The 25,176-nt window shown below is 40.7% G+C and overlaps 1 protein-coding gene across 1 annotated transcript in view; it reads left to right on the forward strand.

The window, feature by feature from the left end:
* Window positions 1–5,172: 5,172 nt before the first annotated feature.
* ST6GALNAC5 (ST6 N-acetylgalactosaminide alpha-2,6-sialyltransferase 5) overlaps window positions 5,173–25,176 on the forward strand; it is a 72,297-nt gene continuing 52,293 nt past the window's right edge. Inside the window, exons 1-2 of the mRNA XM_062003949.1 lie at window positions 5,173–5,253; window positions 5,906–6,127. Of these exons, the coding sequence (XP_061859933.1) occupies window positions 5,188–5,253; window positions 5,906–6,127 (288 nt within the window). The 5' untranslated portion in view covers window positions 5,173–5,187. The remainder of the gene's footprint in view (window positions 5,254–5,905; window positions 6,128–25,176) is intronic.

Consider the following 25,176-nt stretch of genomic DNA (forward strand, 5'->3'; position numbering starts at 1 on the left):
CAAACAAACAGGCAGATACATACTGAAAGGTGAGCCATTTGAGGTCCTGTTGACATCTCTTATATTACAGCAAAGGTACCTCCAGAATATTCAAGTGGGTCCAAACTCTCACCAAATGGTACTCTCGACCAGTAATTGGTTGCTTTAGTCCATGTTACATCTGTGCTCTGTTTATAGAAATTATGTATACCTTCTTTTGTGGTGGTGGATGTTAAAACAAGAGGCCACGAAGAACAGTTTCTGGTCATGTCTGTTGGATTCCACAAGTGGTACTGGGTACCTTCCATTTGCTACTTCCTGTGCTAGTTTCTTAACCTTTGAAATTTCCAACTTTAGACATGGAATTTTGAGTATGCTGCATATTCCAGAATGTGCCTAGTTTAACATCCCACCCCCCAAGTGATTAGAATGAAGCACAGCGTTTCATGTATGATCTTAAAGCAAATTATTCCGTTCAGTTGAGCTAGACGAATTGTTTCTGAAGCATCCTTTATTTATGCCTCTTAGATTGGGGAGAAAACTAAGAAATAAAAAAAAAAGGAAAAAACCAGCAGATTCAGCAGATCTTATCCCACTATTTCCCCCGTTCTGTTTTCATTTGCACTTCTATTTCCACGCAATATTTCATTTTTTTATGCATCTATCACTGTTTGCTTCTGTCAGAAGTTCAAAGGCAGCCTGCTTTCATAAAGAAGAGATAGTATTGACTGATCTATAATATTGTTTCTACCTTTTTTGACCAATCCTCGATGCATATTTCCAGTTTTGAAAAGCATTTCATGAATCACTCGATAGTTTGAAAAATCTATACTGTAGGCTCATTACTTCGCTGGCTGCTGAATGTTTTCCATAGGTTGTGTTTGTGACGCAAAATTTCAGCCCTTTCTCTCAGGAAAAAGAAGTTAAAGTTTCATGTATACATAAATAATAAAACAACATGTGGAGGCGATATCAGTGGTACGTATTTAATTTCCTATATACCTTTGACTGCTCCTCTGTTCATTAATCACACAAACTTTCATCGTAGTCCAACCTCCTTAGCACCTTTAGTCTCATTTTTCTAGCTAGTCGGTAAAAAAAAAAGCTTGCTTCTTCCCCCCGAAATGTGGCACTCGGAGCCATCCTCCCAAATGTCACTGGCTAGAGGCCCAGGAGAAGCAATATTCTGTTCTACACTAGTGATCATGGTTTAAGCTTATATCTCATGAGGCTGCAGACCTAGAAGTGGGAACTTAATAATTACTAGTGAGCTCCTTGCCCCAATAAGCAAAGAGGGATAAAAGATGTGCAGGAGTTAATTTCAGCAGGACCAGGATTTTACTCTTGAGGAGACAGATCCAAGGCTTCACAGACCACAGAATAGAATGGAAATTATAAAATGATGCAACATTAAGAGGAGTCAGTTTTAGATTCATCTGATATTTTTAACAAATATTTTCTCATGCTTAGCCACCCATAGAATCTTAGTAACTCAGATTCTTCATTTCAAAGGCATAAGGATAGCAAAGTGGTCTTGATACAATTAGCCTCTCCCAATCAATTTTAAGCATGTCTATCACCAATATTTTTCTGAAAAACACCTTCATACACATAGCATGATGGGAATGTATTTAAACCACTCTCCAAAGAAATGCAAGGAAGAATTTCTTCACTGTGAGGTGAGGGAGCACTGGAACAGGCTGCCCAGATGGGATGTGGAGTCTCCTTCTCTGGAACCATTCAAAACCCACCTGGACAAGTTCCTGTGTGACCTACTCTAGGTGGTCCTGCTCTGGCAGGGGGGTTGGGCTGGATGACTTTTCAAGGTACTCTCCAACCCTTAAGATTCTGTGACATTGTGAAGTGCTTTCAGCACTCCTTCAGAGTAATATGCAGAACTCACCTAAAATAATTGTATCACACCAAATCTCACTTTTGTGAAGGGTAGCAGATAAACAATAACTTCATTTTCTTCTTTAAAACTGGGCACAGAACTAAATCAGTTCTCTAAAATAATATATTTTCTCTTTTTTTTTCAGCAAAGGAGCCACACTGCCATCAGTGAGTCACAAAAGAATGAAACATTTAAGACTGTCTGGGCTGACAAGGCTGAAGAGTAGCTGCAGCTTCGAGTTCGGAGGCATTCTGTGTACTGACTGTGCATGCAGCTCAGGTTATCGTGGAAAAGAGGGAGGGACAGCAAGGTCCAGAGCAAGGTTTGCTGGAGTTATACAGGTGGTAGCCAATACACTCATAGAAAACGTCCTGGCAAACAACAGCTGTGTGATTAGCAGAAACATTAGCTATGACCTCATTCTAACTTCCACTAAACATTTTGCCCATCAGTTCCTGAGATGCAGTGGCAGAGATGAAGAATAAGAGGCCTCTCAACTCAAATACAAGTAATCATTCCAGGCCAACCACAACATGGAAAGTATGTTTACAATTATTCACTACACTAAGGTGTAGATTATGCTATGTTATCTCCATAAAAACTTCATGAGAAATCAACCATAGTTTGGAAAGGTGTTTTATACAAAGCAATCTCTGAAAGACAACCTGGGTTAAAATGCATCTTAAAAATAGTTATTTCATTCATCCAGGCAGCTCAGGGAAAGTTGCTGTTTGAGCAGTTTTATTTAGGAAATCAGTGAAGGAGTTCTGTCACTTAAAGTCCATTGTCAGTTTTGAGAAGTTTGTCTGTACCTGCATCACTACTTCCTACATGGATTTCTCACTCTACATGGATTTTTACTTTGTCATTCATGTCTTAAGTCCTCCTGAAGCTGCCACAAGACAATTTTTATTTAATGTGACTGTTTTGTCAACCTGCAGCTACCAGAAAAGTGAAAGTGAGAGGGTTAAATTGGAAGAGGGTTAAACTGTCAACCCAGTTCCTTCCATGCAGATGAAAAGCTCAGTCAGACTTGGCTTTAAAACCTAACCACTGCTCTGCCACTTTTTCTCCTTGGCGGGAGAAAGCAGTTGTTCATGTTTTAATCTGTCTTTAAGAAGGAATGGAAATGCATGGACAAATCAGTATCCCTTGCATATTGAAAACAAATTGGTTGAAGCAGGAAGTCAGATGAACTTCAGGGTGTTCTCTCTCTTGACTTGCTTCCAAGTTGATTGAATATGAGTTCAGCCTATGCTATGTTCAGCCTCTTCTCTGCAGTCTACCTATTGGGTATACAGATACATACCTACATGTATGTATGTTCCAAAAGTGTTAAAAAACAAACCTCCAGATAGCTGTAACTATTAGTTCATAGGAATTTAAAATTAAATTAAATAGCTGGGCTGTTTTCCAGAGGATTTCTAAAGTTCTCATGCTTACACATAAAAACCTCCATAGGATTACATTACACTACTGTATTTGTTTCAGTGAGCCTTTGACTGCCAAGAATACCATCTATGACCATCATGGCAATCTAATTGAATATTTGATGAACAGAAAGCTGGACACCGTTCAAGTCAAGCATTAAATTAGAAAATTCAGTTTGTCTCCTTTGTCAGTAGATTTTTAAATCAGCCTATTCTACCAAAACCCATAATTTCAATGAATTTGGTCAGACTTACTGTGTAACAGATGTCTAACAACCATGAGCCTAAATCATAAACATGATGCTTCAGTTTGGCATGGCAGAATATATTAGAAAGGCTTGGAAAGGTCAGTCACCAGCAACCTGCTTGCTGAAAGTTGAGAAATAGCACAGTAAAATGCATGAGCTGCCTCTTGTAGTCTCTTGCAGGAAGCCTTGGAGAGCCACAGATAATTTGCTTTCAATGATTCATCAAGTTGGCCCTTTGTTTCACTAATTTGAGTGTCAAGTGCAACCACATAATAAGGAATTACCAAGACCTGATAAGATTCTTCTTATATTGCTTCGTTTGTCTTAACAACTGGTACTATTGAAACCAAACCCCCAAACTGAATAAATAGCAAGCATTTGTGCAATATGGCATTCTTCTCAGAAATGATAAAGCATGTTTGCTGCTCTCTCTGCTGATGTACCATACATTCTTGTTTCTTTTTACTTTCTTAACAGGCAGGAAATGCTGCCTGCTGTGCCAACCTGGGGATGGCATTTGTTTCACTGTTAGTCCTCCAATGAATTGGTAAAGATAAAAAATGGATTTCAATGACAATTCCAGCCTTGAGAAAGCTGCTTTTGTGACCATGGTTGAGTTAGCCTGCTGATCATTTTCTCCTTAATGTAATCTTTAATGTTATATAGCTATAGGTTAGATGTGAAGCCGTAGATTAGAATTATTATTTCCATGAGTAGTTTCAAGAGAAATATCTTCATGATTAGGAGACACATTTTTTTTTAAATGCTGTGCTGTCAGTTTAGTGACTTTGTAAGAAATTAACCTTAAAATGGTTTGCTTTGAAGGAGTACATTTACAAACGTGTCATTCCCAGAGTAAGAGATCTATGTAATTTGAGGTCTGTTAATAAAGTTTTCACAACTGAACAGTACACAAAGAAAGAGATAAGAAGAAAACTCCAACTTTAGAAGACTGCTTTTGAGAGTGGGAAAATGTCCATCACCAAAAAGATGGCATGGGGAGCAAGCCTGCGAGATTTACTTTAAAAAACATAATGAAGAAAGCTTCTGTCAAAAGGTTGCAAAACCATTTTTTAGGGCTTGGGAAAGGCTGTGTGAAAGAGAGAGAGTGCTGTTAGCGCCGCTCAAGGAGTCGAGGGCGTCGATTTTTTTACTAACGTGAATTGGAAGTATTGCCTGATCGCCGCCGGTCTCAGGAAAACCCGCTTGGACCGAGGGGGAGGGTGGGGGGCGGGAAGGACGGACCTTACGCTAGCGAAAAATGCAAATATTGTACCGTCAGGGCCGTGCCCCGGGCTGCTGGTCGGACACAAGCCCGGGCCGAGGGAGGGAGTCCCTGCCCCTGCGCGCCCGCCCGGTGCCCGCAGCTCGCCGCGCCCCCTGCCACCCCCCCCCATCCCTCCCCGCGCCAGCGGAGCGGCGCGACCGAGGGGGAGGCAGAAGTTAACTTCCACCTGCCCTGAAGCAGCCGCTGCGCCGGCTGGAGGAGGCGGAGGCGGAGGCGGAGGCGGAGGCAGGCGGGGCAGCCGAGGACCCGGCTCTGGCAGGCTCGGAGGGTCCGGCCGGGTGTAATTCCCCCCTAATCCCCGCCACGGCGGCGCTTCCCCGGCCGAGCCATGTCTGCGGCTTCCCCGCCATGCCGAGCCTAGCGGGGAGCGGGAGGACCGGCTGCCGGGAGCCGCACAAAATGAAGACCCTGATGGTAAGTGCATTGTTGGCAGCGCTCATCCCGGCTCCGGCGGCGAGGAGGAGAGGAGAGGAGCGGCGCGGAGCGGGGCTGCCCCGGGCACCCTGCACACGCTCCCGCCTTCCCCGGGCTCCGTCTCCGCGGCTCTTGGGGATCGCGCGAAGGCGAACAAAACCCCGGCGGCGGCGGCGAAGAACTTTCCGCCTGCTTTCTTTTATTCGTGTTGCTCTTGGTTTGGGGGTTTTATGTGTGTGTGCGTTTTATGGAGCGTATAGAAAACCAATCTGCCTAAAGGACGAGGCTGGAGGTAGCTGCGCGAGGGGAGGAAGCTCTACAATCCCCAACACTCGTTAAAATGCACGAATGAGATGCCCAAAGGGGGTCGACTGCATGGGAATGAGAGGCGCGGGGGAGCCGGGCACGCAGAGGGGAGAGAGGCAAGGAAGCAGGACTGGGGGAAAGGGAGACAAGGAGGCAGGGGAGCGGGCAGGGGAGGGGCAGCAGGAGGAAGGAGGGGGTTCCCCAGTTCTCTCCTCGCACTTTTGCCGGGTCCCTGGCTTGGGGAAACTTGCGGGCACGGCGTCGGGGAGCGGTGCGCGCCGCCGGGTCCGGTGCGGGGGGAGTCCCTGCCCCGCGGCGCTGAGCCGGCTCTCTCTGCCCCCCGCAGCGCCACGGGCTGGCCGTCTGCTTGGCGCTCACCACCATGTGCACCAGCTTGTTGCTCATGTACGGCGGCATCGGCGGCGGCGGGGGCCACCCGGAGCCGCGGCGGCGGCAGCAGCAGGTGCCGGCGGTGCCCAGCCGCCCGCCGGGACGCAGCCAGCATCACCCAGCGCTCCCCGTCGGGGCAGGCCTTCTGGAGGGCTACATCAGCGTCCTGGAGCACAAGGTGAGCCTACGGTCACAGGGCCCCCCTTCTCACCCGGCCTTGGGGGTAGCCAGAGACCCCGTGCCGCCTCATCCTCTCAAGGGGACATTCGTCCCCAGACCTGCAAAGCTTGCCATCCTGCCCAAACCATCCATCCGTGCCATCCGTTGCCTCCGTGAGATGGCAGGGCCCTCTCAGCGGGATCGTGGTGCCCTGGCTGTCCTGCTGTCAGGGCTGGCATCTGCAGCCTGTGGGTGCTGTCATGTCTGGACCCCAGTGCATGGATTGACGGGGTCAGGACCCGGTGTCTTTCCTGCGATTAGCCCTTTGTAGAATGTTGGTTATCTCCTTTTGTACCCAGTAAAAGACAGAGGGTGAAGTGTTTTGTTTGGGTGTTGGATGCTAGAGGTGCAACACAAATGTACACTTACGACAGCATTAGGAAGGGTTAAAGGTGGATTTTTAGTTCCTGGAAGGGAAACTCAGTAGGTAGGTGTTCATTCTTAGCTCATTTTGTCTTGGGAAACCAAAGAGAACTATCTCCTGCATGATTGACCTTTTCATCCTCCTCCTGGGAAGCAGGAGTTGTCAACTGTAGTCTCCATTCTATAAATTGGGAGCACCTCTTTAATGGTGAACAAAATGATGTCCCTCCCCTTGACACAGGAATTACCAGGCTGGATTGTCAGATTGTAATACCCGTTTACCAGAGATAGGCGGACTAAGCTTTTATATCTCACAGGACAGACGTAATGACATAATGTGAGCAAGGTGGCACATCCATACTGAAGAGGTACTCAAGCTTCAGTAATTTTCTCAGAAAGCTGATTCTTCTATTTCTTGTGCAGCATTCAGTTTGTTGCATTTACCTGGAAATTCCAAGAACCCTCTTTTCCAAAACCCACACACTTCTTGTGGTAAAAATTTACTGGGAAAAAATAGCAAGAGAAGTGAGGATTCTCAGCTTTCTCACGTTTTCACATCTAGACTGACATCCTTCTAAACATACGTTGTCAAATGAGTTACTGGGCTCAGTTTAGAGGTACTGTGTGAAGACGGGTGACTTTGATATACAGAGATTTTTATTGTTCCTTCTGGCTTCACTTTCTATGCAGGAGTTATCCATAGGGTTCTTAACACAGAAAAATAGCTCATGATGGTCCCTTGTAGGCTTTATTTTCTTTCTTACACGGTTCTCCTGGAAATTCTCAAATGTAATGTCTATATAGAAAAAACAAGTTTGGCCATGGGGCTTGCTGCTGTGTGAGGTTTTCTGGTGTAAGTCTTCTGTTCTTCTTGAATGTGACCATAGTGACGAGCTGTAGAGATATATATACACATGAGAGTTGTAAGCAGTAATAATTGAAAAGGCATCTATGTTTGTTTCTAGAGTGTACATGTGAGTAGCCCTCTGACACTGGCAACCCATTTCTCCTGACTCCCAAACACCTCTCATTAAGAGAGCATACTTAAGATCACTATTCTGTGTTTATTATTTTCTAGGGTAATGTTAATGTTTCTTTGTGTTTTGGTGAAAGCTGATCCTCTGGCTTTTTAATACATTGTAATATGGCCCCAAACTCACAGACAGTCCATTTCTGAATTTCATTTCACATAGCTCATGCCTCACAGTAATAATCTGCTGAAGGTTTAATAACTTTTCTGCATAACTTCTGTGGGTCAAAAAGATTGTGCAGTCACTGCTGTGTTCCCAGTTTGCTTTGTCTTGTTTTAATGCACATGAGATCATGCAGAGAGCTGTGCCACTGTGGTACACAGAGCAGCTAGGACACTGTATTACCGTAAGGAGATGATGGGAGAGAGAAGGGCTTTGACTCTTAATGGTGTATTTGTTTTAGTAATTTGACAGACCCATATATTTAATATGGATTTACAATCCCAGAATACATAGTTTCCTGCAGAATGAAAAATGGAGAATGCAAAAGATAGCAGGCATTAATAGCTTTGAAAAAGGAGGGTTGCAAGACAGGTGATGACAAGAGTAAGGGAGAGAGACTGCAAGAACTGAGAAAAGGTGAAAAATTTTCAGAGAACATGTTTTTGAGGTGGGACTCTGGACACTGCACAGAAGACAGCTTGAATAGCAAGCAGCATGGAATTCTAGCCCAAAGCAGGAGAAAATTAAGGAATTGGGGAGGTTTCAGGAACATTAGGAGAGCTGCAGGAAGGAAGAAATAAAGATAAAATTCTGTAGCAGTGAGAAGGACAAGATAGGTTTGAAAGGAGATGAAAAGTACCTGATATATGAGGACAACAGACTTGGAAAGGTGAGGAAGGAATGGCTTCAGCAATGGTACGTGTTATTTTGATGGCAGAGAGCTAACAGTGTGAAATGACAATGGATGGTAGATTTTTCACAATACAGCTTCCTTAATTTCCCATAGATTGTCTGTCAGGTTGAATGACCTAAAGCTGAATGACCGTTACACAAAATTTATTCTTGGTATGTGTTCATGCATGAATGACAGTTAGCAGTAGACTAAATGTCTAGATCATTCAGATCTAGGAGCTGAAATGTGTTCTTAACTTTAGAAAGTCTTTTTCCTGTATCCCATAACTTACTTAAATAGGAAAACATAGTTTAATGTTTGTGGCATTGTGCCCATTCTGATGCACTTAAGGAGAGTAAGTATGCAAGTGTATGTAGAAGCTGTATGATAAGTATTGAAGTTGTTATTAATCCATAATACAATATCAGTATTGCACATACAGAAGCTGTGTCCTGTGGCAATATAGACATTTCTCTTCATGGATAAAATTTAACATTTGTTCACATTGTGAAATGCCATCTATTACAAATGTCTGTCATGCCTAGCAGTACGGCTCATTTAGTAGTGCTGGGTGATCATGGATAGAGAGACTATTTGCCGGGAAATCAAGGTACTTAGTAAAGTACCAATGGTTTTGAAATATAGCTTGCGATATTGTAATTACCAATTATTTTCCTCCTTTTGTTTTACATTCAGTAAGAATTATAGTTCCTCATCCATCCTGTCAAGATAAGTAGGCAGTCTCTGAGAATACAACTAAAAATATGTAATATTCTTTTTACTGGGTTGAAGAGTCTTTTTGCAGGAGTCTCTTGTCCCTTGGTCAGATTTGTGTTTTGTTTTGTAAGTTTCTTTGTTTCTTAGCCTTCATGGTATCTGCAAGCCCATTTTTCCCTGAATCGAGCAGTAGAGATCCGAACCTATGTTCATAGCTCTGGCAGCTTTTTGCAGTTTAGCAGGTGCAAACTTCATTTTTGTTGAACTGAACTCTTAAAACAAGAAAATTCAGAAGTGCAGTGGATTCAGAGATTGCCTCTGCATGTCCCAGAGCAGTAACAGTTGACAGTCATTGTTGATGGATGTTTGAAATGAATGAATGATATCGCTTTTTGTTCCCAATAGCCAGATGATTATATCCTAAAAGCTCTCACATTTTGAACAGAAAACATGGTTTTCTGATAGTTGCTATTGGGAGGTCAAAGACTGAAATGACGTGGGGAGGTAGCAGTTACCCTTCTGCTTCGAGGAGCTGTTGCTTCCTACGGAGGCGCATTGGCAGCATGTAGCACTGCTTAGCTATTGCATCTGTTCTGCAATTAGAAGGGACAGAAGTCCCAGACTGTCAAACTAATGTCTTTCGTGAATTCTTTGAGTGTAATCCTGAAATTAAGGAGGTTTTGTCACTGGCATCGAGGGAAGCAGAATTACGCACTTCCATGGGGAGGCATGGGGATAAGACTTTCTGTTGATTTATCATAGTGCTAGCAAGAAATTACAATGCTAATATTTTTAAAGCAATTACTGCATACAAATAAGAGACTATTAATGAAAGTAGGAAATGGAGCACTATTCCAGAACTTGCAAGAAATAAATATTTAACCATTATATTACTATTCCAAAATGAATGTGAGAACATGTCTCTGGATAGTTAAAAAGCATTTTACCCAGTATTGACTCAACAGTTGGTACTGCGAATAAAATATGACTTTGTCACGTATGTAATTGAATAGTATTTCAAACCATCAAAGATTTTGTTTCTTAGAAAATAAATAAAAAATAAAAATCAATCCTGGAGACAAAATGTATGATTTATTAGAACTACTTTTAAATAGCTTAAGATAGCATTGAGATGAACAGAATCGTTTAGGTGATCACAATGATCACCTAATATGATATGATAATGTAAATTATCATATGCAAAGAAATCCCTTTAAATTAATGCAGCTCAGAGAATAGTGTAGTTAATGAAGTGTTTGAGGAAGAGTCATCCTGCAAAATAGCCTCTTAATTTCTGAGACATAGGTAGTTGTTCTGGGATAAAACTATTTTTTTCCAGGGTAGTAAACTTTGTGCACTTAAAGGGTGGAATCTTGCTTTATATTCTAGAAGAACAAAGCCTACTAATAGTAATGAAGAGAAACAAAACTGAAGAAGGACAAGCGTTGGCACAGTGCACTTGTTCACCAGCCACTGACTGATGCCCTGGCAGCGATCTGTCCCTCCTGACCAACACCCTCCCTAGTTTATATCCTGGGTATGATGTCCTGTGGTATGGAATAGCCCTTTGGCTATTTTGGGTCAGCTGTCCCAGCCATGGTCTCTCCCAGCTTCTTGTGCACTCACCAGCCTCCCCCTGCCCCCAGTTCACCCACTGTCAGGGCAGAGTGAGGAGCAGAAACAGCCTTGATGCTGTATGAGCACTGCTCCACAATAACCAAAACACCTCTGTGTTATCAACCTCCTCTTCAGCATAAACGCGAAATATAGCTCTGTAGCAGCTACTAGGGAGAAGATTAACTCCATCCCAGCCAAAACGGGGACAGTAACTTAGGTGGGGATGGGAAGGAATTAAAGTATTTTTAAGGCGTTCATGTCTTTCAAATAAATTTATCAGAGCCTGATAAGGTCTCTTAAAAGAGAAGAGCACGTCTCGCCCGAGGTGGGGTCGAGCCCCGTATGACCCCGTCCACGCCAGCGCTCCGCCGCGCTCGGCGCGGGGCCGCTCGCTGCGCACGGCTCCGCCAGGGGGAGACGGCGCTGCGGCATGGCGGGGCGCGGCGCGGCGGGCGCTCCCGCGGCGCCCGTGGAGCGCGCCGGGGCCCCCGGGCCCCTACAGGCGTTTCGTTACGTTATTTCGAGGTACTGCGGTTGCCCTTCGCTGCTGATAAGCTGCAGGTTTATTAGAACCCTCATAAAGTTCACGGAGTGGAAAAGACAAAGAGCAAATCAGGAGCGTGGCTGTTGGAGAAGGTGACAGAACATCCACAGGCACCCAGCAGAGACAGGGGTTCCACCAGATTTACCGAGGTTTCTACAACACTGGCTCCTGCTTTATATTGTCTTGCTTTTGAACGACTGCAGTAGTGTGCTTTTTCAGCTTAACAAATCATAATTCTGGATTTATTCATTTTGATGACCCTTACCTAAAATCTTTGGGCAGCTTCTGCATGTGCTAGGCGATTGTACCTCGTAGGCAACACAGAGTACACAGCAGTGATGGGAAATGAAGGTACATTTTCCAGGTTGCGTGGCACCTCTGCAAAGAACCAGTAGCCCTGACCTGGCACTGTTCTTACTTAAATACCTTGGTATATTTTCAAATGCTTACATATAGGTATCAGCTGTGCAGCTTATGCACTTATTTTATGAAAGAGGGCATATCCTGTATTTGGACAAGTTTTGTAAAGAATTCCCACCCCAATATCTGCTTGAGAGAGAACACAAATGTTAGCTATCAGGATAATAAAAGCTAGTAATATTTTACAGTTATCACTATTGCCTAATTCTTTCTAAAAGAAGTGACGTTATGGATCAAATCTAACTAGTAGATGTAGTGACTCCAAACAGAGGTCAGGACCTGTAGCTTAAAAGAATTGTCTAAAAAGAGTATAAGTACTATTAAATGTTCCCACATCCCTGAAAATTGAAAGATGTTTGATATGCATCTAATACATTACAGTCATGTTATTACATTCATTCATGTAATGTGATGCATAAAACCTACCCAACCACAAACTAGCTGTGTTTTGATTGTTTCCTAGTTATTGAGAAGGTACAGGAGAGTAAAATGCCATCACTACACTGAAAATAGAGAAAGAATTGCATGTTATAGCAGGTGAAGATCTTGCCTCATGTAATTTGTGACATTTTGTGATGTAGCTTTATTCTTTCAGAGAAGCTGAAGCTAAAAGATTAAATCAGGGGCTGTACCACAAAGTCTTGATGATTGATTTCAGTACAAACATAAATAGTAGGTAAATGATCAGGTCAAGACAGTTAATACAGAGTTGTGGTTTAATTTTCTCACATTTAAAAAAAGTCACATCTCTCAGCTATATCTGATATCATGAAATCAGTCATAATACATTCTCTTGTTTTTACAACTGACTAAGCCAAAGTTCTTTTTTTCTTTCTTTTTTTTTTATTCCTAGAAGAGAAATTGCAGAGGCATGAAGATGTGTTTATTTATTTTGCACTTCTGTTTTTTGATTGATTCTGGATTGTAGCCTTTATCTTGAATCACAAAAAGTGAAGAATGAGTAAATGTACTCTTTCCTGGTTTATGAATATCCTATGCATCATATCTTAATAAGTGGGTGCTGTCTGCTTCCCTGTCTTCTTTTGTGAACATGCAAAATTCTTCATTCGATGGGTATGCAAAATACTTCCAGGCAGGGAACTGGTGACACTTTTTCTTCAACTGAGATTTGCCTGTCTCTCATGCAAAGACTCTGGCATTATTTTTTCTTTTCATTTTCATCATTAGTTTCAGTGACCACATTTATATTTCTAGTGTGCACTGAAGTACGTTATATTTGATGAGGACTTAAAGTTACCATATAGTGCACTTTTTTTACACAGTCTTTCACTGTGAGCATTTTAGGTTATTTTCATCTTCCTGTGAAGACAAAGTGTTCTTTTGAAGTGGTTTAATCCATAGTGGAAGCAAGTCTGAACTAAATAAGATTTTCAATGACAAGAAATGTAATTTTTGTTCACAGCTGATGGATATCTCTCAATAGAGTTCCTTAAGTTCTCCCTTTCTGCCTGTCCTGGGGCGTAAAGTGGATATTGAGTGTCATCCTAACTGGGTGATATTCTCAGAACAATAGACTGCAGGTAGTTTCCTTTTCCCAGTGACCTTCCCTATTAGTTTAACCTGTATTGTTCAGTAATGCTCTGTATGCACATCCTTGATGCAGACATGGCATTGATAGGAAGAACTCGGTGTATTAATTGAACTTCTAATTAGGGCAATTATGATCAAATCAGCAGTCATTTGGTGCTGATATAAGCAGATGTGACAGCACAAAAGCTATTTTGAAGGTTAGCTGAAACATCATGATGTTTCACCTCTCTGTTTCACCTCATCCCTGAGCAATCTCCATTAGTCATCACTCTTTTGTTAAAGCCTAAAAATGTTCTTATGAGGTTAATTACCAGAGTTTGGTACCAGATGGAAAAGCAAATATTTTTACTTCAGAAACTGCTATTTGGAGTTTTCCTTTGTGATTCTGAAAATATCCAGATACAGTTAAGAGTCAGACAGGAAGTGAAGAGACAAGTCAAAGCTGAAACCTTCTGCCTTTGGAGAGTCTGTTTGCAACTGAAGTGCAAAATGCAAATGGAGAAATAAGTGGAGCTCTGAGGTGCCTCTTGATGGTGTTATATGAAAGACAGAGTTGGGCACTGAGAAACATGGACATGTTCCAAGAGAGAATATACTGCATTTGGACTGAGGTAAGGCAGATCTGGTAATGCTGCTAGTATCTGGACTGTATTCAGAGAAACATACAGTGTCAGAGAAGCACAATATCTGTATTAGGTGCAATAAGAAATACTAGATTCTTACCAGAAAACTGTAAGAAAACTTCAGAATAAGATTGAGTTATTTTAAAATAAGGAAGATTTAATGGGTTACTAGAAGTTTTTTTCACAATAAGAGTGAACTAGTGCAAAATATTCATTGTTTAGGAAAAGGGAACAATAATGGGTTTATATGGTGTACAGGCACCATAGATCAGATTTGTTAATTCAAATTTAATAATTTGGACTGCTGTGAGTAGCTGAACAAGAAAATATAAATGCAGACTTTGTTGTTGAATACAACACGTTAAGAATTCATTTCAGCTATGGAAAGATTTCCATTTCCATTGGCTTAGTAAGAAATAACCTGGAAAAGCAGAGGAGAATGTTTCTCAGTGAACAGTCAATACATTTGGAATATGCATTTTTCTTTAGCAAATACTATATTTTGATTGTAGTGTATTATTAGCATCCTTGGGTATTGGCATGATGTTAATCTTGCAGAAACTAAATATTCTGTAAATTTTGTACAGTTGGACAGTGTTAAATTAGAATATATCTTGGCCTCAGCTACAGCAGGTCATAAAAGTGTATGTAATAACACTCAGCAGAGCATCACTCTAAGAGGTAGCTCTAAGGAAAAGAAAAATTCGACAGTACAGGTTTTTGCAAGTGTGCATCTGTATCAAGCTCTATGCACAGGGAAGTTAAAAGACTACTCATGCTTAAGAAACAGCTCCCTGAGAAACAGGCTTCTGGAGACTGCATTCATCACCAAGTACATGCTACTTACCTGTTTGTCTGCATGGGGTTAAAACCTTTTTGTCCCAGTTTGAGACATTAGGCTGTGTTTTGTAGATAGTGACGCGAGTTCCATTCAGTTTCATTACCTTTCTAAACTTTCTCGCCTGTGTCGCATCCTTTGAGTAGACCTTGTTATTCTGTTTCAGTGAAGTACACCCTTGTGACTTGTGTGAAATCCCAGGAAGCAGGCAATGGAGGCAACCAACAGGAAGGTAGCATGTGGTTACACACTAATAAAGTGTGATCCAGAGATCCCAAAGCTAGCAGAGACTGGGTCAGAAACTCTATGTATTGTACCTTGAGACAGGCTTATTAGCTTGAATTTGAAAGCAGAGTAGTCACATTGTATCTGAGCAAGCAAATCCTGACCTTTGGCAGGTGCATTTCTTCTGAAGCTGGGCTGGCTCTACACTGTTCTTCTGTGGCATTCAGCTGAAGCTCCATGGGGTGCCTGAGAAATGGAGGTATAGACATGCCCACAACATTTCTGAACAATTCTCAAGTGCAGTGTCGGAGACTGAAACTACATTTGAAATACTAGCTGTTCTTCAATTTTAGCCATCCAAATGGTATACACCTTCTATTTGCAGAGATTGAATATTTGGCCACAGAAAAAAAGATGTTTAGAAAAGATGAAGATTTCTAAGGCTTGTTCACAGTCCTTATCAGAAGACTTTTGTCCAAATGCCATGGAAGCAGTGCTCTCCCTACCTTCCCCTCAGTCTTTGTGCAGACTGCAGAGGCTCACAGGGAATATGTGCCATTGCACAACCTGTGCTTTGCTCTAGCTTTTAGTAGTATGGCATCTTTGGGCCAGTCCTTCAGACGCTTGGCTGAATTCAGCTTGGCTGAATTTTGTCCTTGGGGATTAGAATAATGACAAATGTGGCCATAAATTTTGTTGCTGTCCATTTTATTCCTAATGCAACTGTAAAAGGTTTAGTTTTACACATCTCAACGTATTGGTTGACTCTAAAATAGGAACATAAAACCTTAAAATACAGTGGTCTGACTGCAGCTGCCAGAGTGATGCAGAGTGAGTACTGCCTGACCTCCTCAGCTCATCTGCCCATGCCTGGAAAATTGCAGGTGAAGTCCTCTTCTTTAAAAAACAAAACATAACAAAATGCTTTGTGTTTTATTTAGATAATTTATTTCTTAATGCTTATAAAGTGGTCATTATTGATATTATTGATGGCTATCCAAAATACATTTTGCAAATTAAAAACCTGTGGCAAAGTCTCTGCTATTTCCATTTGTTCATCCACTTATGAATTCTCTTTGTAACGCTGCTCTGTATTTCTTTCTGGTTTTAATAGTGATTCATGAGCCTTATGTAGACTGAGACAGTTTGTTATAATATAGCTCACATTATCCCTGAGAAGTACCTCGGTCATGAATGGGACCATACATAACAACAAGCACTTCAGTAAGGATTTCTCCCTCTTGCCGAGTGCCAGCTGACATGATGTCTAAGCATATGTCTACATGGGATTTTGCCAGCAGAGGAGACGATGCTCTGAGCCCTTTGAGCTGGTTGGAGATGCACTGGCTCTGCTCTGGCAGCTGAGTAGCTGCAGCTAGCATGTTGTTAAGCCAGAGCTAATAAGCTTGACTGAGAGGAAGGGTTTATTATCTTATGCTCAGCAGCATATTTGGTGTGGTTATACAGCATACCTCATAGAGGTTCTCTGTGTCCTACAGTCTCAATGCACAGGCAGGGCTTGCACGCGGTTGGTTGTATAGAGTATTTGCTAGCATCTGCCTGGCAAAAACCTACAAGTACGTATCCTAATGGTTGCTTAACTCTGCTCCAGGGGAGTGTTTTCAGTCCTCTGCCACACCACCAAGAATTTCCTATCTAATAAGATTGGAGAATATAACTACAACCTACAGATTGGTTATATAATTGCACACTTCTCAGTGTTCAGTCAGAAGTCTGACTTACATAGCTCATGGTACTCTTGTTACTTAAATTTTGGTTATTAGATTGCCACATCTTTAGTACACGTAACAAAGAAAAAGACTTTTTCACCATTTCTCGTTTGTACAGTTGCCTAATATGACAGATGATGTTGTGGATCAAGTTTTCAAAGTTTTAAATTAGACCCTAATTTAAGTTCACAGAGCATGATTTAGTCATTTAAGTCACCATTTATGGCAAAATCTCTTATTTTCACTGAGCACATACTTATCAAAGAAAAAGTTTTAATTGCTTTGCTTTAGAAAATCATTTTTCATAATGAAGCTAGAAGGCTTTTTTTGCTTGTAGCATGGCTGTTTCTATATATGTAGGTCATTTCATTTGTAATGTTTGTGTTTTCATTTGTGTGTTCTGGTATTCTTACCTTGTCAACGTTTCCAAAGAAATAGACAACTGTGTCTTAATTTTGGTCAGTGAAGAATTTTTGCTGACAGGATATTTAGTAATATCTTCACTAACATAAGACTGCTGAGCCTTAATGTTACTCTTTTCATCTGTAATTATCATATGAATAGATTTAATTTTGATTTATCTTTTAATTTTTATGAATAGCCAAAAGCTCTGGTTTTTTGCAAGTAGAAGCAAAACTAGAGTTAAGTTCTTCACTTTTGCTGTATGTGCTTTGTCTCAGTAGCAGTGCAAAGAGGCAATGAATCTAGTTATAGATATGCTGAATATTCTTTCTCAGTACTAGTGTTGGTGTATCCCTGAAGGTTTAGAGGCATAAATGAGGTACTTTGTGCAGCTGGTAGATGTGGAGGAGGGGTATCAGGGCCAGTAGGGTATCTCTGGTATTAGTGTGTCTGATTTCTTCCAGCACAGTGATCTCTTTTGATCTGCAGCAATTTGTGCAATACAGAACAGCTTTCAAGGTATCTTTAATTATGGCTGTGGACGTTTTGGCCTGGAAAGTGAAATGAGGCTTTAGAATCACCTTTCACTCCCAGCTGTGCTGATTTAAAATTTTGCACAGCTTGTTACCACCTGTAAGTGCTGGGATCATGTTTCTACTCTCATGAAAGACACTGTAGCATCTTGGGCTTCGGTAGAAGGTGCAGATGCCTCTCAGTCTTTCCGTCATAGCTATCACTGCTGTCAAGATGAAATAGCAATACATCTTATACTTACATATACATATAACCTGTAATAGCATGTATCTTCAGATTGAATCTTGATTTGAGACAGTTCTCTGGACATGAAAACCTGTCTTCGAGGTTTCATGTTGGTACGTAATTGAGTGAAACAACTGCATTAAGAACACCTTGGAAGTAGAGTTTATGCTAAAAACAGACAGAGCCATTATACTTGTATCAGTGCTCAGAGACACATATAGAATAAATTGGTTGATGATGTGTCAGCTTTATTAAAATTTCTCAGCAATGATTTTTCATCATTATGTCACTTCCTAGGGATATTTTTCAGTGTGTTATAAAGATGACATATCCTATTTGTAGTGCATAATGTGAAAAAAATCATTTTAACACGACAATTAGTGTCCTAACATTTGAACTTTCAGGTATGATGGTTAATTTTCAGGGTCAATAGCAAATTTTAAAAGACTAATTCCACTTGAAGGTGCAAGAGGTGATCACAGCCATGTCATACTAAGTTATTTTAAGTTCTCAAGACTTTTTCAAATTGAGTGCATTGCTCACAAGAAGTGCGTAAAAACCTTGTGATTGAGATCAGAGATAAAAACATCTCTAACAGAGCAGTGTGTAAGCCAGTTTAGCTGAAATTGTAGTCCTGTCACCTCTTGATTGTGGATGATGAGGTTCTCTTTTTATTTATTGAAATTGCTTTTTTGTGTGTGTGCCAGCCTGTGCAAAGCACTAAGACTCTGAAATTCAAAATAAAAGTAATCTTTAAAAAAATAGTAAGGTGGAAACTTGGAAAACAAATAGATTTGTCGATTTTTTTATTGTTTCACATCTTGTACTTTACATCAGTAAAACTACTAAAAAATACGTTACACTGTGTTTATTAAAGTTGTGCTTCTATGCAGTAATACACATAAGACATCTTATACTGCCTTAAGGATTAAGTTAAGCTCCTTTGTCAAGCCTGTTGGTATGGCAGGACTGTTAATCTTTAACTGTCACAGGCTGGTTAGATCCTTCTTTAGACTGAGGCCATGTCTGAGTGCAAAGAAATTAAACCAAATCAACTCTCCTAGTATTTATGCCTTCATATTTCTGCACTTAGCAATCAATAAAAAGAGAAGCTGTGTTAGACATACGTGTTTCTATAAGAAGACTGCATTTCAAGCTCTTATTTAGCAGCACCATGATTTGCTTTATGTTTATGCTTATGAAATATGAAGAGAAGTGGATGGAAAGTGTTCAAAATACTAGATTCATGAAAATAAGATGTGCAGATAAGATGTGCAGTGGGTGACAGCTCACTGAAAGGAGGACAGGGGAAATTTTGTGAACCTACATTTCCTAATTAAAATTCCGTACAGTTGTCTGCAGTATGTTCATGTTTTATTACATCAGTAATTACTCTTACATTTTCTTTCAAATTACAACGTTAAGTCACAAAAGAAGAAATGTGCTATAGTGCAGCATATTTAGACAAGGCAGGACTTGAAACAAAACTGGATGAGAAGAATGGTGAAGCTGGGAGGCAAAGTTAAATTCGTTGTGAAAGTTTAAAGGTAATGTTTTAAGCCCAACAGGATATAAAACTGATAGTAAGGAGCCACAGTATTGTACTATAGGTAGCAGAGGTTTACATTTCATTGTGGATATCTGTACTGTGTAGTTGATGTTGTCCTAGCTAAAACTTGGGAACAGGAATTTTTTTATATAATTACCAGATAATAGCCAACTAGTGCAACTTGTGCAAATATTCATTCAAAGTGGTACCTTAATCATCCAATGAAGTGATACAAATTGTATGTTGAAGCAGTAGATAAAATGTACTACAAAGAAACTTTTGAATGTGGTAGGTGCCTAAAATGTGTTTTCCTAATCAAGCTATATTTATTGAAACAACAGGAAAAGAAACCCTCAATAAGCATCAATTTTGCTTTGCGTTGTCCTTCAGATATAGTTTTGACTAGCTGCTTTTATATTTTACATGTATATAACCTTCCCATTTTCTGGAATGGGAGGTTCCTTCCCTTAACTCATTAAGTAATAGTACTTATGTATCACCTTGCTTCTGAGAATCTCCAGGTGGTGACTCCTGCCTTAAAGTACGAGAGTATTAATTTCTCATGACAGAGGGGGATAGTGAAACAAAACAGTTCAAAACATAGTTTTAACCTTGAGTGTTCAGTGAAGAATTTGAGAAGAAGTGCTTAAGTGTTTAAAACCAAGAGGACTTAACCTTGGGATAGGTGCTCAAGCTTGAGATACCTGACTGTCATGCATGGTTTGGAAGTGAAATTTCAGACCTTGTTCTATATAACACTGAAGTTACATACAGTGAATTGGGAGAGTAATGCAACTGAAGTCGATTTGAGACACCTATTCTGTCGTGTAGAGCTGCACAACAGAAAAAGACTTAAGTGCACTTTTCGTCCAGTTCTTCTGCATGGACAGGATCATAGAGAAGTATGACTTAGCCCAGATAAAAGAGAACGTCATTTGTCGTCTTGAGTTAGCAATCTTACCTGGAAATGCATTTGAGTTCCTACTCCAGAAGCTGTTAAAGCATATATTTTGGGAAGCACATAAATTAGAGATTACAGCATTACTTTGTAACTTTCCAAAGAGCTTTCTTGTCTGTTTTACTGAACTGTGTAACTCCCCCAACTTCATCATATATGGCAATGCAGGATGTCCAATGAGGCTGCCAGATTTACCCACTCTCAGATTGTAGACACACAGAAAGAGTAGTCTTTAAATGCAGATTTAGATGGTGGCTGAGGGCTTTTGAAGACCATACTTCTGGTTTTGGCTTTTAGGTTCTGTCAAACTGTCATGAACTGTGTTTGAGACATTGAACCAGTACACATGCACTTAAATAAAAGACTCGATTTTCTGAGCATCATTTTTACACGCGTTTTGCAACAACTCTGGTGTCTTAGGGCAGATTAACTCTTTAAGCATGGTGCTTGATGTGTGCAGCAGGGCTGCGCTGTATTTTAGGCTCTAATGAACTTTAATGGGGCATGCAAATACAGATACTTAACAGTGTTAAATAGGCGCCCTCAGATCCTTAGGGAAACAGGGTATTCATCATAATGGCACCAACTGCTTTGTAAAAAGTTCACTTATTATGCTTTAAAAATACTTGTTATATATTTTATATTGTATTATTTTGTGCACTTGATATCTGTTATATGACATTAAATTATATTCTGTTTAAAAATCAAATATGTGAATTTCATCGATGAGCAGAAGAATTACAATAGCACATCTCAGATTTTTCTTTGCATATTCAAATAAACCCCATCATATTTTAGTGTAAAGAAGAATAAAATCCTTACCTGACTAGAGAATACAACTAACAAATAGGATGATTGAATATAAATGTTGTGCTTGTATAAAGTATCTGACTGATAGTTTTGGAGTGTGAAGTCTATCACAATCCTGTGTAACAAGAAGAGTTTGGGAAGAACAGGAAAAATTTTGCCTGAAATAAGTCATCTTTAAGGGCAAAGGTAGAAGTAGTCTTTAGACTGTCAACTCAGTCCTTAACCTCTCATGGGATGCTGATCCAGAGTTTCCTTGGACATTGAACTATGGCAAAATCACTTGTGATGTGACTGTATTGGATCTAGTAGATGAAAAATGTGAGCCTCCTGAAACTCTGTGGACTATAAGGGCACCCACTGTATGCTTAGTATTTAGAATTAGTATTAGAATGCTTAGATAGCCCTCAGTTTTCTTTGCCTAAAAATTTGCAAAGTCTAAAGAGCAAGTATAAAAATTAGAAGTGCAGATACAAAAAAGTTTCAATGATTTTCAGCATAGAAGTAGTGAGATACAAGCAACTGGGTATAGAAATACAGGATTTACGGAGTATCATCTTTGAAAAAAAATTAAGGTCTCCTTTTGTGCTTAACACTACACAGCTGAAGTCTAAATGACCTCAGTTTTCTTTGCTTTCTATGGATTAGGAGTAAATATTTTTCACTTCCTTTTCAAAGGATAAAAATAAAGATAAGGCTATTCTATTCTTATTTAAATTAGGAAAGTTGGAGAAAAGAGCTGCATGTAGTGAATCCTGTTATCATGGATAATAAAACTGCAATAAAAGCTGCCCTGCACAGCTTTCAGAGTGAAGGTGTACAAACCAGACCGTTCTGATTAGACACTGAAATACATAGATTCCTGGCACAATGTTGTAGCTTAAGATAGATACACGACTCACAAATGGTGAACCCTGACAAATAATCCATTGAGTGATGCTGAGACTCTTGTCAGGGAAGGCAGCCTCAAACAACTTTTTTTTTTATTATTATCTATCACCTCTCATTGTGCATCTCTTACCGGTCTTACATTGGCAGACATGCTTGTAACTCTCTCTTCGTATTTCGTGGGAGAACAAAAGCATAGCATTGGGTGACTAAGGCCATTCCCACATGCTGCTTTGCTGAGCTAGGAAGAGGCAGACAAGGTCAGGAAATGCTACGAACAAAATGTTGTTATTCAAAGAGCCCAGTCTTGCTTCTGTGGAATTCTCCCCTGGAAATCAGCGGAAGCAGGATTAGTACCCGGGTCTGCAGCCCAATCAATTGTTATTAGCAGCGGCTGCCAGTTCTACGGGCGCAGCCCTGTGAGATGTTAAGCTTCAGCAGTTGATCACCTAATAGAGCACCTCGCTTATGCTGGCTCATAGACTGTTTCCTGCTTCTGCTTTGAAGTGTTGAAATCTGCAGATCAATAAAATTCGAAGACGGAAAGGGCAAGTAGCATGCAGGGTCAGGCCTCCTCTGTCAGATTCCTACAGATTAGGGAAAAGAGTGGGAGGCTGCAGTCTAGGGCTAATAATTGTCAGGTCTCAAATACTTTCCTACACTGAATATTTCTAAAAATCTATGTATATAGGTCTCATTGGTAAAGGAGCATGGAAACTTAAAGTGCTGCAGAAGAAATTGGAGCCATAATGTTGATACAGAATTGGGGTTGTGGAATAATTATATTCTTTTCAAGCATTCTTTAGGACTCTCTGCATTAAAGGGTGACAACAATAGAAAGTGACACTGTTTCTTTCAATCAACAGCTCTAGGTTTTAAGCAAATACAGACTTTGGCAATGCTTATTGTCACATTTTATTGTGGTTATGTCCATGCAATGACCATTTGTAAGGAATTCCTATTTGAAGGTTGATGTTCCAGTGGTCAGAATCCTCTGAAGAATTCTATATGGTTTTACGAGCAGTGCCAAGATTATACTATTAAGGAACACTGAATCTCTGTCTTTTCATTCTTGAAAATAACCCTGAGCTCAAGTCCCAGTGGTGCCCTGAAAGGCCAGAACTTCCTTTCATAAACCACTGACCTTTCTTCTTGATTAGCTTTGTGAACTGGTGGTATCTTTCAGTTAATAGGACCTTGTAACTGGTAAGCTAAGAGGGATAAAATAGAAGTGTCAGTTTTTGCTGCTGATTAGATGTTAATGTGAGTCCTGAATGCCTTTTAAATATGTTATTCTAAATCTGAGGAAATGGAGAGGAACACTTGTATGTATTAAAAATACGAGGAAAACAAAAGCTGCATTTGTCTGATGAGATTGAAGGATGTGCCACAACTTGAAACTGGAGATACAGGTAGAAAAACCCTTTATGAATGCAAAAATACAATGCCTTCTTATACTACTGTTTGCTTTTCTGAGAGATTTGCTATTTTAAATACAAATCATGTTTCTAAATATATACTACCCTGCAACTGACTTCTGGTTTAGTCCTATAGCTGTGACTGAAAGAGAAATTCAATCAGCAAAATATTTCTCAAACTGGACTGTATCACTTTTGGCACCTGGTGAGAGTTAGAGCAGTTGCATTCTATCTCTAAATTTATTCTCTGCTTTTGGTATTATGCTTTACTCTGGTACAGGGAATAGTTAATTCTGTACCGTTTGCTGCAGCCTATACTAATGGTCAAGGGAGAAGTTGGTGTGAAGCTATTCTTGGACAATTGACAATGTTACCGATGCTATCAGCACCCTCATCTGACCACTAATTCAAGAACCCCAAGGAGTGCATTTTCCTGTATTATGCAGATGGATCAAACTTTTATATAAACACCCACTACAGATGGTCACTCTTATAAGAGTGATGTTTTCTGCAGGACTCACCTCCCATGAAATGCTGCTTACCTAATGCTTTGTATTGAAAGCAGCATTTGAAGCAGGCAAATTATAATTTGGGTTTAGCGAGTGATGTTTGGCAGTTCATTTGCTTTCTTAATACAGAAATGAAAATAGCATGACTGTGAGTGAGGGATTGTTTACTCAAGGCCATACAAGAAGTAGACTGCTATGCACAGACCTTGCTGTTGTTCCTGGCAGTGGACTAATTGGCTCTGAGGGCAATGCAGACTGGACACAGATACAGCATAAGGTGTTCATCTATGTTAATGTTATTCCTTTAAGCCTTCTTGCAGAGCAGACTCTGAGGTGCCAAGTGCTTTCAAATACAAGGCAAGGAGACGCTCCCATTCTACTGATTGTTCCTCTAGCATGATATACCTAGCACTTGCATAGCTCTTCCTAAAGTGCTTTGAGCCCTTAGAGTAAAGAATGGTCAGTGTTATGACTCTAATTTTCAAGATTAAGGATGAAATTCTAAATGATAATTTAACTATAAACTAGGCAGCCTATGGGTTCAAAGTGATCCACAGGGACTGAAAGGGAGCTTGTCTTGTTTGCTCTATTTCTTGGCCAGTAACTGACCAGGAGGATCCTGGCAGCTAGTCTAGAGGTACAGTCTGGCTAACTAGAATAAGACTCAGTTTGGTCTGGCTAGTTAGCATAAGACTCAGTTCTCATCTGTACCGCTCTTGCTGGACCTGCTGCATATCTGCTATGGTTTGATGAAGGGCAACAAATTCTTACTTGTTTAAGGGGCTGCTTTGTAGCCATGAAATGGAAGAGTGAAATTAGAAACTCAGTTGTACTGGGTCTGCATAGCAAGATTTTAGTGGTGGTGGGGACTATGGGGGTGGCTTCTGTGAGAAATTTCTAGAAGCTTCCCCTATGCCCAGTAGAGCAAATGCCAGACCCGCTGCTGGCCACAGCTGAAACAACCAGCAATGGTGTCAGCACCTTAGGGAATATATTTAAGAAGGGGGAAAAAATGGTGTGCAACAACATGCAGATGGAGAGAGGAATGAGAATAGGTGAAACAGCGCTGCAGACACCATGGTCAGTGAAGAAGGAGGGGGAGACCTTGCCTCTGCAATCATGGAGGCCATGGGAGAGCAGAGATCCACCTGCAGCCCAGGGAGGACCCCATGCCAGAGCGATGCCCAAAGGAGGCTGTGTCCTCATGGGAAGTCCCTGCTGGAG

This window comes from Colius striatus, chromosome 10 (assembly GCF_028858725.1).
Source record: "Colius striatus isolate bColStr4 chromosome 10, bColStr4.1.hap1, whole genome shotgun sequence".
NCBI lineage: Eukaryota > Metazoa > Chordata > Aves > Coliiformes > Coliidae > Colius > Colius striatus.